The sequence below is a fragment of the Pinus tabuliformis genome, chromosome 1_1 (assembly GCF_031772625.1).
Source record: "Pinus tabuliformis cultivar Carrire ecotype Pingquan chromosome 1_1, CPIR1, whole genome shotgun sequence".
Lineage (NCBI taxonomy): Eukaryota > Viridiplantae > Streptophyta > Pinopsida > Pinales > Pinaceae > Pinus > Pinus tabuliformis.
This window is the reverse complement of record NC_142297.1, coordinates 749,091,437-749,113,616: the sequence shown is the minus strand read 5'-3', so window position 1 is coordinate 749,113,616 and position 22,180 is coordinate 749,091,437. Positions and strand designations below refer to the sequence as shown.

Here is a 22,180-nt window from a genome sequence, read left to right as displayed (position 1 = left end):
TAAGGTTGATATACTCCAATACATCTCGTATATATCAGTTAAGATATATGAAGCACAAGTATTTTAATTGTGCTAATTATGTTGCTTTTCAACAAAGTGTATGCGACAAAATATTTTATATTCAAAATAGAGCCATCGTTATAGGATATTATAATTCCAAACGATACAACCTAACACCGTTGGTTCCGTTCACATGATGGCTACAAGCAGCAAGAACAACTTACCATAACGACCACTGGTTATCCGTGGGTTTTAGTTAATGCTTGATTAGGATATGCTTTAATATGGATTAAGAAAAGACAATACGATTATAAACGTGCGATGAAATATTAAAAAATAACATCCCATAAATAATCATTACTAGACAAAGACGAGATACAAGGCTATGTAGACACGGACACCGAACGACTACGCTACTGAAGTGCATAATAAAGGCTATGAGGTGTACATTGCCGCTTCATTTCAAGCAGCCAACGGAAATGTGGCTGCCTGAACCTGAATATTTAACACACGCCAAACGAAAATAGAGTTCGCTTCGATTATCTTCATCTTTTTTCACCTCTTCGCGAGAAACTGCGCTATCTGAACTCCTCGTTCTAAAAGAGTTGACGTATTCAGTGGCGACTCCCACAACTTCATGTCTAAGAATCTTCAAAGGCATTAAAACTACGAAAGCACAAAGTATAAAAGTATAAAAGCACGCAAATTTGAATCTACTCTGCAATATTTCGACTTTTCTGTGAAGATAGAAAACATGACACAAAGTATATATATGACCCAAACTGGGAATAACGATCAGGATGCGCGTACCTTCGCTCCGTCTGGTGAAGCGTAAAATGATTGCAAAACCTCTTAACGCTTGTTTACCGCCTCTACCTGCAATGACAAAGAATCATTCTAAAAAAAATTCTAAAAAAAATTGTGTATAGCCCTGACAGAATTAAGGGCGTAACGTACTTTCCTTTTTCTTTTCGAGCAACAATATTCGTAGAGTAACATGAGAATGCCTCGGAATTGAGAACTAAATGATATTTATATTGCTCCATTATAGCGACTGCCAAGTCTCAGCAGAGATCTGATCACAAAGTCAAACCAAAGATATCGGATGGAATAACACTCATCTTTGAATTTGACAAATTTCTCCTTTTCTTCACCTCAATATCAACCTGGGTTCCAACAAGTAGCTGCCAGCAATGCTATTCATACACTTCAGTTTGCACAACCAAAGAACTCCGTAGTCCAACTATAAGGAATTGCATTGAAAGTTATGGAAATTAAAGTTATGGAAATTTTGGTTATAGAGAAAAATTGGCAAGGATTTTTGTAAATCTAAGTTATAGTTGTTAAATTTCAAAATTTTAGGTGTCTCAGATGTTTTTGATGGTGCTAAATCCATTTCCACTATCAAAAACATGATTCAAACACTATCTCTACAAAGTTTTCTGAACTTGTTTTGCCGAAATTCTAGCCACTTTTAACCGTCTCGACAATTCCTCCACCTCAATAAATAACTCCTAAAAGACTTATATATACAGACACACACGAAATAGGGATTTAGGCCATACTTCATAACCATGTCAAAATAGAGGAACCATTCTTTCTGAGTTTCAATCAGAGTCTTATTTTGAAACTAACTGCTGAATATTTTGAAGTAGGAACCTATCCACAGGTTGCAAGGGCTGCTTCGTTGATAGGAATAGAGCATATTTTAATTCATTTATATTAAATTAAAAGTATCTATAATTATGTTTGATTGCTTGAATATAGTTCATTACATTGACCATGTGTGAAAATGGTTGACCATATTTGATCATGATTGTTTATGATTAATTATAACTATGGCACTCATATAAATCAAATGGATGGTAAAAACCAATAGACATCAATCCATAATAAACATAAAAACACCTACCTCATCATATGTATTGTGTGAGTATAATTAAAAGATAATAATATAAACTAAAAATGGCCCAAAATATTGAGTGGGTAGGCATCAAAGCATTTACCTCATAATATGTTTTCAAAAAATCATGAAAATCAACTAAATAATAACTATTTCAGTAATATATTGATTATTATTAATTATAAAAATATTTAGTGTATGAGTTAAACATATATACATTTGAAAAAAAAAATGTAACAATATTTTAACAATAAAGATTCAATTAGATTTTATTATAGATATGCTTAGTTACCATATCATGAACCCATATCATTGCTTACTAATACTACATACCCAAAAATCTATAACCTTTCTTCATGTAACATTCTTAATTAAAAGAATAGAAAGAATATACCCAAAAATCTATTACCCTTATTCATATGACATTCTTAATTAAAATAATAGAAAAAATATAACTATTTTTAGAAAAAGTTCAACATTTGATTTAACTATTATTAAAAATATTCTGAAATATTTCAAAAAAAAAAAAAAAAAAATACAACTATTAACCTAAAATTAATAAACCAAGATTTAACCATGTAATTAAAATTCCCTATAAACCTGACAGGGTTAAATATGAAATTATAGACGTGCATTTTTCTATCTTCACATTTCAGAATGGCATAATCTAAGCGGTCGACTTAAATAAATGACAGGGTAGAAAGCTAAATAGTTTTGATACAACATTTAAGAAAATCCGGACAATTGAAACTGCCCAAATGGAGAAAAAAATCAACAAAACTAGTTCTAAATGATAAATCATTCAAATTGTTCCAGTGCAGTGTATATTCTTATCAAACTACTTCGAAAAGAAAATACCTAATAGGACTTTTGCGAATATCTAGATGAAAGATGAATATCTGAATAAAAGATGTTGTAAACCACGTAAGACTATCTAAACTTGTGAGCAGTAACCTTCGATGAGCAACCTGCCCTGCTAAAGCGTTGAACAGCTGAGATGGTGGCCCACCTCCAATCGGCAATATGTTATAATGGTCGCCAACCTTTAAGTTTACAATCGATTTAGAGTTTTATGATTACATATATAAAATTATTTACCAGATTCCAAGGAGACTGGTTATCCGCGAGTCCTTTGCACTTCTGGTGTATTTGAATAATATGCTAACATGTTATACCGCAATAAAATTTGTTGTTCTGCTTCAAGATACAAGGACCCCCAGATACAACTAATCTATAAAAAGCCTTGTAAATAATAACTCATACCTCTAGGCTGTGCATAGGAGAGGTTGCTGTGTCCTGAATTAATAGATCATCATGCTCATGTTTTTTGAGCGTTCTCATTTCATTCTTCCTTGGAGCCACGTACGCCAACGAGCAAGATGCAATGCATTCCGAATCCCCATCTTTATTGACATGAACATCAGGTTTTCTTGTAGCAACTGACCAATATGAACCAGTCGTCCGCCGCCCTTCCCCATACTCAATATCTTGCACAGGCAGAGGAAGCTTCTGGGGACCAGACGAAGCATCGGAAAGCAGCGAGGACTCCTCCTCCCTTCCAGTAATTCTTGATGCACGACAGTGATAAATTCGATATCTTTTTGCATCCTCTGTAAACATCGAACTTTTCTTTTGCTTCTCCTCAATATCGTCATCGCTGGTTCTATACATATCGCTCCAATTATCTACATACTGATCCAAATACATTGTCCACCCGGACTCGGACATCTCAGTTTCCATGGTCTCTGCGTCTTCACTTTGCAAATATTGGCACTGAGCAGCAGAAGCAGGTCTCAGTTTTTCAATTGTAAGACAGATTAACGGTCCCTGCAAATTGCTGTCCATGTTATTACTCGACATACAGGAAAACGATTGGTTCTCGATACTTCCCAACTCAGAACCTAACATAATGTTGGAGTTCATATGAACAAGTCATGTGCCCAAATTGTAGCAGAGCACCTAACACGAGATTGGAAATCGTATGAACAGGTCATGTGCCGAACATGTAGTCTGCTGCTTTGCCACTAGTGTCATTATTTAACATTAAAAAAATCCAGGTTTAACGGTCTATCTCTTAAAAATAGTTCCGAGTTTAACCACCTATACCTCAGTTTCCTTGAGGTCTTGCGTTGGATCCATTTGTTTTTTATGGATAATTCAGTGATCTAAGTTTTTGCTAGCTTTCAATTCCATTAAACTCCTCTGTATCAGGGAGACATAAAATAAGTACACTTCACGAGTTAGTACGGGATATACCGTCCACGCACAGCTGTTAATTTTCCTTTTCCCGTCGTCCTTATTCACTCAAAGATTTCATTATTTATTCGTTGATATTTATTCAGGATGTGTTCTTTTAAACATTAAAATAATTATTTCCTTAAACGTTGAAACTGTTTGTACTACCTTTTTCCAGGTTATTTATTTGTTTTTATTAATATTGTGTAAACTTTACGGATCATTCCTCATTAATTTCATTATTCCTTTATTTATAAATATATAATTCATATCATTTATCATTAAATATATTAATTTATCATTAAATATATTATTTAATTATCAAATTGTCAAATCAGTAATGGGACAGTCAAATTATTCACAAATATATGCTAATTCATTTTTGTTATTCAAAAAAAATCATGTCACTTAGAATTACCCATAAATAATCCATAAAAAAATAAGCTAATACTCTATAAATAAACAAACTTTCACCACTACTATATAACCCTTACTCATAAATTATTACCCTATTTCCTTATATCCAAAAAATACAAATTCTCAAACAACAATAATTTTAATACATACGGGAGTCCTTCATTTATATATATTCATAATTTGTTAAACAAACTTAATACATACTTGAGCCCTTCGGTCATATATATTCATGATTTGTTTTCCGTTAAACATTGAAAACATTGTCTACTTAAACATTATAAATGTCAATATTATATTTGTCTACATTATCTATTTAGATTTTATTAATTTAATTTTAAACATTCTTTCCTTTCTACTTTCCAAGAGCACGAATTCTTCATTAGCTAAATCAAATTGATAAGTTGTGATTAAATCATGTCTTTTTTGGGTAAAATTTTTAGAATTTTAAATTAATTATGGAAAACTATTAGGTAAAAGGTAAGTATTTTATTTTTATGAAATATTTTTTTATTTAGTAAATAATATTTTATTTAACAATTATAAAATATATTAGAATATTTTTTTATAGTATTAATATATTAAAAGTTAAAAATTAGTTAAAAATAATTATGTTTTTCATTTTTTAATTGAATTGATTAATTAAAAATAAAATTATAAAATTATTTCGAATATGAATTATGGGTTTTTTTTCTTATATAGTATTATTAAAATTATTATAACAAATTCAATTTAAAAATTAAGAATTTAACCAATAAAATCAGGAAAATAATTAAAAATTTTGTTATGTGTCTAATAAATATATTGTTTTTTAATAATAAATAATTTCCATTTAAAATAAAAATATAATTTAATTAATTTTTATGAGATTTTTTGATGATGATGATGATGATCGTTAACATCCGCTGAGACCAAATAATGATCTATCGGACCTAAAAAGACAAATTATTTATTTTGATTTAAGATTTTATTCCTATGCTCAAAAAGCTTGGAGAGAAGCCTCCCGAGCTCACTATAATTTTGGCATTGTAAAAGGCTAGGAAGGTTAGTATTGTAACAAAGGTTGTGAAATTGAGATCTAATGTGGTTGTATGCAGGGCACTCTAAGAGGAAGTGGTTTTCATCCTCGATGCTCCTATTCTCACAAATATGGCAGATCCTTTCCATCCATGGCGTTTTAGGAACTACCCAGCGGCGAGTTTCACTATGGAGATCATGAGAATTCGTTCTAATCTTTGCTATATTAATTTTCTTTTTTGAGCTAGTTAGAATAGAGAGATACTTTTGATCTTCAAGGGCGGGGTTGATGACCTTCTTATAATAACTTAATTTTCTTTTAGACACTAAATCTTTCTCACACCACAATTTTTCTTTGAACTTAGAAGTAACAATATCTTTAATGTTATTTATGTTTTGCAAAGCATCATTCTCATTGATCTCCCAATAGTTTAACCAAGCCCTTGTGTCCTTATGCCATCCTCGGTTAAGCCTTAGGTGATTTTGGTTGGAATTTAAAGCTAGCTTAGGAAGTCTATGATTGTCTATGTTATTGAGCTTGTGCTTGTACATCAGAAACCTGAGCATAGCTAGGCTTTCAATAGAAGAAAGACCTGCTTCTATAAGGAGAATAGGATAGGGTGTATTACTTTTAATTTTCAGGTTATAAGTTATAAAACGCTTTCGGATTTGCTCAATCTTCCTCCATGATTCTCTGGAGATGCTGCAGCCCCAAACTTCACAGTCATATAAGATAACAGGAGTGACTAAAGTTTCAAAGAGGAACTTCTTTTTATCCCACATTACGAGGTTTGCCGTTTTACAATTATTTTCAAGACCAAAATAAGCTTTCCATCCACCATTGATCCTTTTCTCAATGCTATGGTTCCAGTTGAGCTTGTGATGGATATCAATTCCTAGGTACTTGTAAGAATACACTTCCTCCAAGTTATTATTGTCATACGTAAAATTAGCGCAAGTGTCCTTCTTAGATTTGATAATCATAACTTTTGTTTTGTCTGTGTTAACAGTCATACCCATGGTAGAGGAGAAATCCTTAAGAAGCTTGAGTTGCTTATCAAGATCAGAAGGGCACCTTGCCAGAAGAACAATATCGTCAGCATAGAGAAGAAGGATAATGACTATCCCTGCCACCACATCCTGCTTCTTAAAGATGTGGTAATTTTATTATGTGTTTTAATAAATTTAAAACACATAATAAAATTAATGTTTAGATATTGTGGCACATCCTGCTTCTTAAGGATGTGGTAATTTTATTATGTGTTTTAATAAATTTAAAACACATAATAAAATTAATGTTTAGATATTTATTAAATTCCCTGAGTTTTAATTTATATGACTAACTTAATATTCGATCTTTTATGTATAAATATTTATAAAAGGTTATTTACTTAATTATATTGATATTTTTAATAATAAATAAATAAAATATTATTAATATGAAACGGATTCCTTTCACGTATATTAATGGGTGGCAAAGCGTTTTATTGGAACACACTTTATAGAAAAGTTACGGGTTTAGACATCAATTTACAAATGAGCTGAAATAACCCTGATAGGAATATAAAACCAACGTAGCTACTCATTATCCTAATCACCCTCTCACGAGAATAATAATAAACAAATATATATTATATAATAATACATTTTCAGTGAAATTAAATGTTTCATATAATAAAATATTATTTCACTCAAATTATATTTCAACCTAATATTTATGCACATAAATTATTAAAAAATAATAATCATCTCAAACATTGGTGGATGGTATTTCACTCTCTTTTATATATATAATTTATAAAGATTAATAGTTTTTTAATATTAATAATTTTTTAATGATGATGATGATGGTGGTTAATGTCTATTAAGACGAAATGTTGGTTTATGAGACCTACAAAACGAATTATTTAGTTTGATTTAAGATTGTATTCTTATGCTCAAAAAGCTTGGAGAGAAGCCTCCCGAGCTCACTATACTTTTGACATCGTAAAAGGCAAGGAAGGTCAGCGTTACAACAAATATTATGAAACTGAGATCTAATGTGGTTGTACGCGAGGCACTCTAAGAGGAAATGATTTTCATCCTCGATGTTCATATTCTCACAAAGATGGCAGATCCTTTCCATCCATGGTGTTTTAGGAATTGCGCAATGACCCATTTCACTATGGAGCTCATGAGATTTCATTTTAATCTTGGCTATATTAGTTTTCTTCTTTGACCTAGTTAAAAAAGAGAGATACTTTTGATCTTCTAGGGTGGGGTTGATGACCTACTTATAATATCTTAATTTTCTTTTAGCTTCTAAATCTTTCTCACGCCACATTTTTTCTTTGAACTTAGAAGTAACAATATTTTTAATGTTATTAATGTTTTACAATACAACATTCTCATCGATCTCCCAATGGTTTAACATGGCCCCGGTATCTTTATACCAACCTCATTTTTGCCTTAAGTGGTTTTGGCTAGAGTTTAAAGCTAGCTTAGGAAGTCGATGGTCTCTTATGTTATTGAGTTTGCGCTTATAGAATAGAAGCCTAGTCATAGCTAGGCTCTCGATATGGGAAGGCCCACTTCTACAAGGAGAATATGATAGGGTGTATTGCTTATAATTTTGACGTTATACATTATAAAACGCTTCTAGATTTGTTCAATCTCTCTGCAGGATTCTCTAAAAATGTTGCAACCCCAAAACTCACATCCATATAAGATAATAGGAGTGAGTAAAGTTTCAAAGAGGAACTTCTTTCTATCCCACATTACAAGGTTTTTCGTTTTACAATCAAGACCAAAATAAGCTTTCCACCCCCCATTATTCATTTTCTCAATGCTATAGTTCCACTTGAGCTTGTGATGAATATCAATTCCTACGTACTTGTAAGAAGACACTTCCTCCAAGTTACTATTGTCATACATAAAATTAGCATAAGTGTCCTTCTTGGATTTGATAATCATAACTTTTGTTTTGTCAGTGTTAACATTCATACCCATGGTAGAGAAAAAATGCTTAAGAAGTCTAAGTTGCTTATTAAGATCAGATGGGCACCTTGCGAGAAGAACAATATGGTCAACATAGAGAAGAAGGATTATGACTGTCCCAGCTAAGATCGCGCCAGTACAACTTGCTTCCTCTAAACAACCTTCTAGCCTGTTGATGTAAATTCCAAATAGGGTAGGGGAGAGGGGGCAACCTTGTTTAACTCTAATATTACACTTAATATATTTCAACCACCCCTCATTGCTTGTTAACTTAGCAATTACATTCTCGTATAACCTTATTGCGGGATCTCTTAACTCGAAAGGAACCTGTATCCCTTCTAATCTATTCCATAGGTTGTTTTTAGGAACTGTACCGAAAGCCTTTCTAAAGTCTACAGAGCAACAAAAGAGATTGGATTTATTATTGCGGCATTCCTCCACAATGATCCTAAGCATAATGAGGTCCTTCGTTATTGAGTGTTGCATTCTAAAACCGCTTGGCCTTTAGCTCGCTTATCTTCACTTTCAAGCCATATGCTCAACTTCTTTTCCAAAATAATACCATATAACTTGGCTAAGAGAGGGCTGATCATAATTATCCGATAATTAGAGGGGTTATTTGTATGCCCACTTTTAAAAATAGGAATAATTAGGCTCTGAGTCCATGGTTTAGGGAACCCTTTCTTGACCGCTTGATTGAAAAGATTATGGATGTGGGGGATGGGGATGAGGTTAGGACTTCCAATTTTTAAGATTTCCGCTTGGTAACCTTCAATGTCCTTAGCTTTCCCATTTGTCAAGAGTTTAACCTCAAAATCAATGTCTTCTAATGAGAAAACTTCTTTCATTGCGAGAAGGGTTTCAAAGTTACCCATGACATTTGGAGATTCATAAAGCTTTTTAAGATAGGAATTCCAGTTATCTAAAGAAATTTTATTATTATCTTTAGTTTTCCTAGTAAGAATCTTCCTCCGGAATCTCTTAGGAGCTACCTTAGAGAGGTGTAAGAGATTCTCTTGTCTTTTCGAATATACTATCTTTTTTCCTTTTAGTTAGAGCTTTGTATATTTTTATCTTGCCAATTTTAGGAGATTCATCAACAACTTCCTTAATTTCTCTCCTCACACTTTTACAATCTTTGTCATACCATGGGTTGGTTTTGCTATTTCTTTTATTACATGAAACTTCAAATGATAACTTGTTAATATAATATGAGAGGATTATAGTAAAATTATGATAAAGGTCTTCTATGTTGTCTATACTAGATAAAGGAAGCAAATTACTTTTTAATTCATTTAGAAAGATATCATTTTTATTTCTATCAAAGATTAATTTCTTTTGGATATGAGGATTATCTTCTATGGGATCTTTATGCATGACAAAATTGAGAGTTATATGTAAAGGCCTATGATCAGAGTTAGGCTCGTGGTTGTTTAAAATGTCAAAATTTAGTATTTCGTTGTATAAAGGGACATCGGAAATACCATAGTCTACCACGCTACTACCAAGCCCATGGATGCATGTCATCTAGCTAGAATTGGGCCACTTCTTTAGACCATTGCAAATTATGAGATCCTGAGCATTACAGAGCTTAACTAGGTCCGACCCAAACAAATTATCCCCGAGGTCTTCAGAGCTCCTTTTGTACTGGCTAGCCATAGTAAAGTCTTTGTCTAACCAAAGAGGATTAGGGTTAGAATAGTTTCTTAGAAAATATCTTGGTTTCTTGAAATTCGATCATTAAAATCACCCATAAAAAAGATATTACCTCCATTCCTTAAATTAGAAATACATGTACTACTTAAATGATAGTAATCAATAAAAATATGTTAAATATATATACAACTTTAAAATGAAAAATGAAACTATTTAATTAAGAAATATATCAAAACTTTTAAATATATATATATATATAAAAATATAAATTTAGAATTGTTTTATTATATATAGGATTATGTTTTTAAACCATCTTCAATTAAAAAGAACGCGAATAATATAATGCCACAAAAATATTTTAAAAATATATTTTTGTAACATATTATAAAAAATTATTTAATTATATAATTTGAATAGTTCAAACGTTTCAGAATATATACTTGGTGGCATCATATATGAGTAAAAAATGTTAGTATATATAAGTTGACTATAAATATAGATAAAGTGATTTTATCTTCACACCGATTAAGAATATAAAACGAGTTGTTGATTAACTAATACTTTTTTATTGTCATTGAAATAGTTATAATTTTTGAAATAGCTATAATTTTTATAAATATCAGGTAAGTTTTTTTATATTATGGTAATTTTATTTCAAAAAAAGGGGTAGTTTAGTGAGATTTTTTATATTATGGTAATTTTTTTTTTAAAGGTGGTTTATGGATATGAAAGGAAAACCTAGGTAGATCAATTTGAAGAGATTTATCCATTGGTTAAACTAGAAAGGCCTAACTCCAAGGGAGTTAAGGATATTTGACCCCTTCACCTTCCTATAGGCAAAGTACTTAGTAATAAGAACTCAACCAATTGAGCTGTCCTTGGGGCTTTAATTTTATTTAGATTATATTTTTATAGATGTAACTTTTTATTTCATTTATGTCATTAAGTTGCTTACTTGTAATAGATATTTCATAATTTTAATTTAATTACTAATAATTATTAAGTTGTTGATAGGGATTTATTTATAAAAACAAATTCCCCATTATATTTAAGCATTTGCTAGCATAAAATTTTCTATATAAATATAAATTTCCATTTTTCTCTTATTTAACTATCCTCTTTTCTAAAAGAACAATGTAACATTTTCCCGTAAACATCATGTAAAATTCCATAGGATTAGAGATTTTTTACAAAATTTATTAGCATGTAATATTCTCAATAAGTTATTATATATTCTTTAACTAACCATTACATAAATCATTGTAATTCCATAAAGTAACTTTAGAAATAGAATAGCATGTCACATAGTGTAACAACTATTGTTGTAACATATTAACATAAATCCCCATGTTATAACTTTACGTCATTATCGTTGCCGATTTAACTAGGTTAGTTAATCACATATTTGATGATCTAAGTGTCAATGGTATATAAAGAAGCAATATCATTAGATTGAAATAATAGGAAAACACATCAATGGACACTGATATACCTTGGATAACCCGTAGGGAAAATCTAGCAAATGTTTATTTTATTAAATATTTCGAGAGTGTTTTAACCCCATTCAATAGATACAATAGAATCCATCACTTGAGCATTGTTAAAAAATTTACATGGAATATCATCTTAAATTCAAACATAGCTAGCTAGAGGTCATGACATTAATCATAATATTATTTACCCCAAATTTCCTCGATCATTGTGTCTTTGTGGTCTAGTTGTTCCCTGCAGTGGATTATCCTGCATTTCACAATCGCGCATCTACATGGGTCATTAGTTCATATCTGGCCATATTGCTAAATATTATCCATGCTTCGAGTAAGTAATAATCAATTACTTCAATTACTAATGTCACAACTTTTGACATCATTGATCATATAAATTTTCATTAATCAAACACAAGAAATTATTCCTTACTAGTTATTATATAAACATATTTTCATGTTCCCCTTTCTTGCACATGGATAATAATGTTAAGATATTTATTTGATATTTTCTTTTACCTACCTCCTCAACTGCACTACCACTTTCTGACACATCCATAAATAAAATGTATGAAGAGTATCAAGGCATGCCTTTTGTTGACACACACATGCATTAATCAAAAGCTCATGATTACAAAATAAATCTATTTATCCATGCATTTGTATGGTTATGAAGTATTTCTAACCATCCAAATCCCACATGCATAACGTAAAGTACATAAACATCGCAAGGCATGCTCATTTATCCCTACTTAATGTATATAATGGGAAAGGGAATTAGTTATTAGTTACATTCTAGTTCTCCCCATAAGAATACAATAATATTTACAAGAATCACCATGGTTATCACTATCTCTTCGCGCAAGAACAAGAAAATATTTCCAATATATAAACACCATAAAAACTATTATTTCTTTGCACAAGAACGCATTTCCATAATAAAAGCCACCGCAACTATCCATATTTTTAATGGAAAACTAAAAAATTAGCTATGATATTTGTTCATGTAAATACACATTCCTTCTCCAAAATAACTTAGCCCAACAACTATTATATTAGGGCATATAAACCCATATTATTGTAGAAAAATATTTATTATTTTTGTACATGAAAATACATATTTCCTTTTTAAAAAATCTAACACAATAGATATTCTTTCATACTTGTGAATACATATTTGATTTCCAAGAAACCTAATGCAATAGCTATTCATTTTGTACATATGCAAATACATATTTGTTTTCCAATAAATGTAACACATTATATATTCTTCTTGTAAATTGAAATACATAGTTCTTTTACAAGAAATTCAACCACAATAATTGTTCTCTTTGTGAATGTAAACACATTCCATTTCCAAAAAATTAACACAATAACTAGTAACTATGTACATTTAAGCACATATTCGTTTCCCGAAGAAAATTGTCATAATATTTCTTATTTTTATGCATATAAGCATGCATTCTTTTTTAAGATTCTAATAATATGAAACCATGAGAATATTAATAAAATAATCTAGATTTCCACTCATAATTCCCTACAATATTTCTCAATGACATGATTTCTTTATACGTTTATGTGCAAAGTTCACAAGCATTGTTTTTTCAAAGAAAATATCATGACTTCATTATATTTTTATGTGCAGGGTTCACATCTGTTCCTTTTGAATCAAAGATCATGACTTCTTTATCTTTTTATGTGCAATGTTCACATGAACTCTTTTCCAATAAAATTTGGAAAAATAAACACATAAATCCACGTAATATTTGAGGGATTTTTATTCATAAGAAGCATAAAAATATTTTCAAGGAAGATAACATATTTAACTCATTCCCCCAAAAATCATGTTGACTTCTCCACCAATGCAGCGATGGTGGCTCACAACTAATCGCACACAAAGAATGACCATGGATCGAGTCTCAAAAAACATTCAAACCCTTACTAAAATCTCTACACTCAAAGCCATGTCTGCTGCAGAGGTAGTATCTCAAAACCTTGGCTTTCTTTCATGTTGGGATCACTAGAACAATGAATCCTAGCAAACAAGAGTCACTCTTGTGAAAAATTGTAAATAGTGACTGTGCAAACAACACACTGAATGTCTTTCCTATGCTAGCCATTTTTTTTCTCCCTTTAAAATATAGAAACCCTTGTTCCTTTTCTTTTTAAATGAATGGTAGTCTTTCTATTTCCATTGGCATCGTATCGACCAAGAAAATAGTGAAATGATAAGGTAATTCATATGGGGGTCCTTAACCACTCAGAAACCTAAATACTTCTTGATGACTATTTTTTGTTAAAAATATAATAAATTAATAATATTTTATGAAAATTGACTGTAGATATATAGTTATATGGATATTACATACTCCCCCCATTAAATATAACATCATCGTTAGTGTTTACCTTGTTATCATTATATGTTCTCCTCGTCTTTTAACTTTCACAATCTCCTTTTTATTGATCTTTTACTCATGACATTTATCTTCAGTCATGATTGTTATGTAAGTAGAAAACCAAAAGGGGACCACTCCCCTTCAAAATTAATGATTCTATGTTCAAGAAATACCAATAAGTAAAACCAATAATGTTTTATCAATAATCATAAACATTTACAACTACAAAAATATTCAAATTTTACTTTCAATCATTTAGCCATTGTTCAATTTTATAACAAACAAAAAAAAAAGTATATGTACCAACTTATTATTACTTTATGATTACTCTTGTAAATCATGGTCACTTCAAGCAATAATTTTAATTACAAATGGTTTATCAGTTGTGTCAAGCACTTTATGAGTAGTTTATTAGCTTAACAACAAGCACCTTGTTTCATTTAATGACCTCCTTGGAAAGCACCCCATAGCATAAGACTAACAATTCCAACGTAATCACATTAATCATAATATTTTTAATGAAATGATATTCACTATTTTTTAAATATCAATCATTTATCATAGTACCTCTCAAAGTACTAAGACGACACCTAACTCTTTAATCATCAAAATGAACAAAGTTGTCATAACGACAAAAACTGCATACTGTCGTAACCCATGCTAAAGGCATCCACAAGACTAGAAATAAAATAGAGGGAACTACACTTCTAGTAGTTCCTTCCCTAGCTCTAAGCTCTTTTCCTATCAATATGTACAAAAAAAATCTTACAAAATCATACAAAAAAAAACATTTTAACACATCACTTACTTGGTTAGTTAACTTGGTTTGCAACGAAAACCACGATGGAAAAAGGAGTGCTTCTCCCAACCAATGATAACTTGTTTTCGTTAACCATATTGAGCCAATTTCACATTTAAATAAGTTCCCTCACAGTGACCACACTTTTAGGAATTTTATCTCGACAACTAACTCTTTTGGGCCTCCCCTAACAGACTCCAAAACCGACAATGTTACCTTAGGAATTTCCTCTCTCACCATCTTGCCTAACGTTTTTCCCTTATCGAGATTATTTATCTCTAGGGAGAGGAAATCTAGGCAGGGAACTGCCTCTACCCATGGACCTCCTCAGGCCTTTCCCAACTGTCCTATAACTGTCTAGGATGTGAAATTCTATTTTAGCACATTTCCCCACTATAATTTACAAAATTTACCATATTCACATTAACATTGAAGTAGAAGGAACATTTATCTACATCATGTGTTTATACTTAACCCTCAACATGGGCGCATACTCTATAAAAGTAAATTTGAGAGGAAAGCATGACTAACATCTCATGTCATACAAGTAGTATTCATTTCAAATTCTCCACGTAATAATCAACATGAAATTTAGAAAAACATTACGATATCTTCTATGCACGAATCTTGCATGTCATAATGGTAAACATTATACATTCACATTTTTAGTTGCAAATGACATTGCAACATTTTATCGTTCACTGGTTGTTATATTCCATGTTACTAGAATCTTGGTGACATTGTTATGATGCCATTAATTTATCTGTACTTAATCAAAATAACAACATTAGTCACCAATGCTTTTGACAAAACCATGTCTTCTACAAAATATTTTTATTTACAAAATATCTTGACAATTTTACTTTGCACATACATTAATGTTTTCACTATTTCAAACTATCTAAAATGTTGTTGATCTTGTTTATTTTTAATATACCATTCCATTCATTAGGCGTAAACATAGAGAATTATAATACCTCTTCCATACTATATATAAGAAAATTAAAATCAAGTCTCAATGAGGTTGTTTTCCACGACAACAATTAAGGAAACATGACCTTATAAAAAATATATACCCATTTTAATTCAATCATTGATATTCACCATGGTTCTAATTCATTTAATTTATGCATATGGATCTAGTTAGAAATCATTATGAAACATTTCTAATTTCAAATTAGTCACCCATACTTTTCTTGCTTAAATAAATTAGTAATGTTAATGGATTCAAAATTCCATTAATATTTTTGTTTAGCAATGATAATAAAGACACCACATTTCAAATTCAACGCATAATGGAATTAAGTGATTAGATTTAAAATGTAGTGTCACAATAATATTCACATGCACTAAATGAATTTCTTACAGATGAAATTAACATATTTATTAGATGTATGATGCATACTAGCTAACAACATCATTCAATCATCAACTTGTAGAGTTTTGAAGTTTGAACAACAATGTAGTCAAAAACATCTGATTATTACTAGTTCTAACACTAAGTTGGTAGATCATACAAAATCTATTTTGCCTTATGAATTTGAAGACATTATTAAATTTTCAAATAATCTTGACTTCTCTCGTCATTCGAATTATCATGTATGTATGTTCATTTGCAAATCCAAAACCCTTTTTCCATTTTGTTTTTATTATTGATATAACAATGTTTTTCAATTGAATCAGTTTCTTAAGACACTTTTGTTATCACAATCTAAGTTCTTTATAATCAAGAACTTATAGTTATACAATACTAAATCAATAAAGATAGTGTGGTATACTAAATAATCAATGCTACCACCTATCATAAATTTAATCAAGATTCTGAAATAAGACACAATCGACAATTACCTATTACAGTCAAGATCTACCACTTCACTCTTTGTTTATTCTCAACATTCAAATGATTTCTTTCAAATAATATGCATGTAAAGGTTGGTAATTATTTCACACTATCAGTAATTACACTGTGGGTATTCAAAATTATTCATGATTTAGCTACAAACAATGAAACAAAATTTCTTATTGCAGTTTATACACATAAATACTCATATGTCATGAGCACAATTATTCTTTAAAATAGACATTACAGTTACCATTATTTGATGTTGTTATTTACACCATCATGCATCTTATATCAAATGTAGTCTATTTCATACCTTTCCATGAAACATTTGTTAGTGTCATACCTGAAATTATATCCATTAGCATCATAGATCTACTTTTCATCCTTATAGAACCCAAAAAGTGCCAATGTTGCAACCTTTTGCTGTTATACCACTTGTAACATTCCCCGATAAACCTCGTGTAAAATACATGGGATTATAATTTTTTTAAGGAATTTACTAGCATGTAATATTCCCAATAACTAATTCCATATTCCTTAACTAACCATTAATTGAAATCATCGTCATTACATAAAGTAACTTTAGAAATGTAATAGAAAGTTGCATAACATAACAACAATTCTTGTAAAATATTAACATAAAGCCCCATGTCGTAACCTTACATCATTATAATTGTTAATTATGCTACTTAATCACATATTTCATGATGTAAGTGTGAATTTCATGAAAAGAGGTAACATCATTAGATTGACATAATATGAAAATACATCAATAGACACCAATATAACTTGGAATCCTTTTAGGGAAAAACTAACAAACATTTATTTTATTAAAGTTTTCATGAGTGTGTTCACCCCTCACTCAATGGTTGTAATGGATTCCATCCATTAACAATTGTTAATAATTTTATATAGAATATTTTCTTAATTCAAACATAACTATAGGCCATTACATTAGTCATGATATCATTTACCCAATAATTCCTCAAACACTGTGTCTTTGGGGCCTGATTGTTCCTTTCACTAAATTATGTTGCGTTTGATGATCCCTCAATCTATAAGAGCCACTAGTTCATTTCCTACCATAACTTTAAATATAATACCTCCAACGAATAATTCATAACCCTTTCCTTCAGCTAATACCATTAACAAGCTCTGACATCATGGATTATATAAAATGTCCTTTAATCAAATTCAAATAATTAGTCTTTACTAGTTATGCTTTTATGCTTTAAACATATTTCATGTTCCTCTTTATTTCACATGCATAATAAAATTAAAAGATTTCTTTTATATTTATTTCACTCGCATCTTCAAGTGCATAACTAGTTTCCGAGACATGCACAAATAAGATGTATGAAGAGTATCAAGACATGCATTTTATTGACACCACACATGCATTAGTCAAAAGCACGTAATTACAAAACATCTTTTTATACATGCATGTGTATGATTATGAATCATTTCTAACAATCAAATTCCTACATGCATAAAGTAAAATGCATAAACATCACCAAGGCATGCTCATTTATCCCTACTTCACACATATCAAAAGAAAGATAAATAATTACATTCTGTTTATACCCATAAGAACATGATAATATTTACAATAATCACCATGGTTATCACTCTCTCTCCATACAAGAAAAGGGAAATATTTCTAATTTATAAAAACCACAACAACTATTTTTCTTTGCACAGGAACACATCCATTTCCAAAATAAAAACCACCATAACTACCCATATTCTTAAAGGTAAACGAACACAATAGCTATGATCTTTGTGCTTGTAAAGACATATCATTTTTCTAAAATAACTTAACCCAACAACTATAGTTTTAGCACATCTGAATGCATATTCTTTTAGCACAATGCGCATCTGAATGCATATTCTTTTAGCACAATAATTATTCTTTCTGTACATGCAAATGAGAATTTCTTCCTTGACAAATCTAACACAATAACTATTTTTTTTATATAAAAATACATATTTCTTTTCCAATAAATCTAACACAATAGATATTATTTTTCTACATACAAATATGTATTTGTTTTCTAAGAAATCTAACACAATAGCTATTATTTTTGTACATGCAAATACACATTTCTTTCCCAAAAAATCCAACACAATAAATATTCTTCTTTTTGTACAAACAAATACATATTTATTTTACAAGAGATTATAACACAATAGTTGTGATTTCTATGTATGTAAATACATTCTTTTTCCAGAAAATTAACACACAATAGCTATTATCTATGTGTATTTAACCTCATATTCTTTTCCTCAAGAAAACTATCACAATAGCTTTATTTTTATGCATATAAGTGTATTTTTTTCAAAGGTCTAATGTATACAAACCATGTGAATATTAATAAAATAGTGTAGCTTTCCACATATAATTCCTTGTAATATTTTTCAATAACATGGTTTCTTTACCCTTTTATATGAAAAGTTCACATGCATTTTTTTAAGTAAATACCATTATTTCTTTGTATTTTTATGTGCAAGGTTCATATACATTCGTTTTCAACAAAATATCACCACTTCTTTATATTTTTATGTGTAAGATTCACACACATTCTTTCTCAATAAAATTTGGCAAAATAGACACATAAATTCATGCAATATTTTAGAGAGTCTAATGCATAAGAACCATGCAAATATTTCTATGGAAATTAGCACACTTAACTTATATTTACTTATCTTTATTTTGAACACTCTCATGTTTCTCCCTTTTGGTTCCGCCGAAATAACTGAACCTTTTACTTTGACTTTTATTTAATTAAATTACAACTTTATTTTAAATTATTATTATTATTATTTATAGAGAGAAATAACATATCAATTATAATTACTATAAGAGTTAGTTATATATATATATATATATATATATATATATATATATATATATATATATATATATATAAACAAACATGTCACATGATTTTTAACCATGGAGATTCATCATCATTTCTTAATGGATATTTTTAACATGTAAATAGACATTGCTACAATATCATGGATGAATACCATAACTTACTATCTACAAAACAACAAATCATGTGAATATGCCAATTTCCTTTTTTAATTAATCAATTTAATTAAGATATAAAGAGGACATAACTACTTTTAGAAAAGCTCTGGACCTTTAATATATAACCAATATTAAAAATTTTCTATTAAAATTATATCTCTACTATCCAACTAATAATTATTGATAATAAAAATGAAATTTTAAAAACTTTATTTTAAAATGGGTATAAATATAACATATATTTTTGTAAAAAAACAAATCATGTGATTTAAATGTTGTATTTTATTGAAAAAATTAATGTAATATATCATTATTATCCAATTAAATTTGAAATTAATTATTAAATTAAATATGTTAACTAAATTTTACAAAGTAATTAATTATTCAAAAATTAAAACATTTATAATTTAAACGGTATATTTAAAAATGATGAAGAGAATAGTGTACGCGTCTCCATACTAACTACATTTCAACATTGTTAAAAGGACTGAGTCCTTCGTACCAGAATTCCTAAATAAAATGCCGAAAACAGTAACTACAAAGGATAGGGAACCCTCAATAATTTAAATTATTATTTTTTCAAATATAAAGAACTGGAAAAGGTGTTGAAGCGTGTATAAGTTTTCTAAATGTAATTTTTGTTTTTAAATTTTTAGAATATTGTACCAAATAAATTTGATTTATATGAAAAAGATGATTATAACTAAAAGTATATCTAATATTTATTTTCAAAAAATAATCATTGTTGTTTTAGGAGTTGTCTACCGAGGTGGAGGAATTATTCAGATGGCTAAAAGTAGTCAAAATATGGAAAAAAAGCTCAAAAAATCTTGTAGAAACAGTGTTTGAATCGTGTTTTTGATGGTAGAAATAGATTGAGCACCATAAAAAATGTCTAGAACACCTAAAATTTTGAAGTTTAACAACTATAACCCTCAGGCTAGTTAGACTACAGCATTGTTTTATTCTTGTTTTAAGAAGTGTATCCTACAATTTAGTATTGGGCTTATATGTTATTTTGTCTATATTTTTAATGTGAAATTGACACATATCTCTTTTAAAATAAAATTAAAATATTTTGTAAATAACACACATACGCGCCCACACATACACACACATATATATTGTTGGTATGAAGGAGATGTGGTAAAATTACTCCACTCTAACATTTCACTATAAAAAAAATATTTCGATGTCAATGTGAAGTAACATAGTTTTATATTAATTTTAGAGATATAAAATAACTAAAAGTAAAAGAACTTATTATTTCACTTTTTTAGTCTAAACCAGATATAATTCTTATACTTTTTGAAAATATTTTAATTTTAGTATTAACGATAACCAAATATCTCAATGGACACAGAGGAACTAATATAAAGGGAAAAAAATAAAAATAAGCCCTATAATTCATTTAATTCTTAATATAAAATTATTATATGACATTTTAAATATACGATTAATGATAGTGGAATAGAATATAGGTTATAGATTATAGATAAAATATTTCAATATTAATATCTCTCTCTATATATAGTTTAACCCTATACAATAATACTAATTTATAGTTAAACATTTCAAGCAGCCTCACTATTCTACATCCTAGCTCATTTCAACATATATATTTTGAGTCATTCTGTATGAAATCTAACAATAAAATCTTAAGTAGTGTAGTATACACAATCCAAGTGGCCAAAGATATATTCAAGGTATGAATATTTTTATGCATACAATATATATCCACCTACTAATATTCTTTCAAGTTTTTTACTCTAAAAAAAATTGCAGTTCAAAAGATTTAATATGTCTTAGTGTTTGCTAGATCCCTGATCAAGACACCTTTCACATATATTATCTGGTCACTTTGCATGAAATCCAACAATAAAAACTTACGTTGTGTAGTCCACACAATCCAAGCAGCCAAAGTACACACATGATTAAAACAAACTTCACATATATTCTTTGTCACTTTGTATGAAATCCAACAATAAAAACCTAAGCTATGTTGGCTACACCATCGAAATGGCCAAAAATATTTTCAAAGTATGACTCCTTTAATGGTATAAAAAATTCAAATTTCAACCATGAAAATTATATTTATATATATATATATATATATATATACATGATTAAAACAAACTTCACATACATTATTGTCACTTTGTATGAAATCCAACAATAAAAACCTAAGCTATGTTGACTACACCATCGAAGTGGCCAAAGATATTTTCAAAGTATGATTCCTTTAATGGTATAAAAAATTCAATTTCAACCATGAAAATTATATCTATATATATATCTATATATATATATATATATATATATATATAAGGGTAAAGAGCACCATTTTTTTCAAGTTTTGCACTCTAAAAAAATGTGTATCTTGAAAGATTTCAGATTTGAGTCCTCTTCGCACCTCATAG

General features: G+C 29.4%; 1 protein-coding gene across 1 annotated transcript; it reads right to left on the bottom strand.

The window, feature by feature from the left end:
* Positions 1 to 457: 457 nt before the first annotated feature.
* Positions 458 to 3,829, bottom strand: LOC149216171 (uncharacterized). The gene is made up of 4 exons (XM_089389848.1): positions 3,167 to 3,829; positions 2,844 to 2,946; positions 811 to 876; positions 458 to 666 (listed from the first exon to the last, which is right to left on the bottom strand). Exons 1-4 carry the CDS (start codon positions 3,824 to 3,826, stop codon positions 458 to 460), a joined length of 1,038 nt encoding a protein of 345 aa, XP_089245974.1. The 5' UTR covers positions 3,827 to 3,829.
* Between the last annotated feature and the right edge of the window lie 18,351 nt (positions 3,830 to 22,180).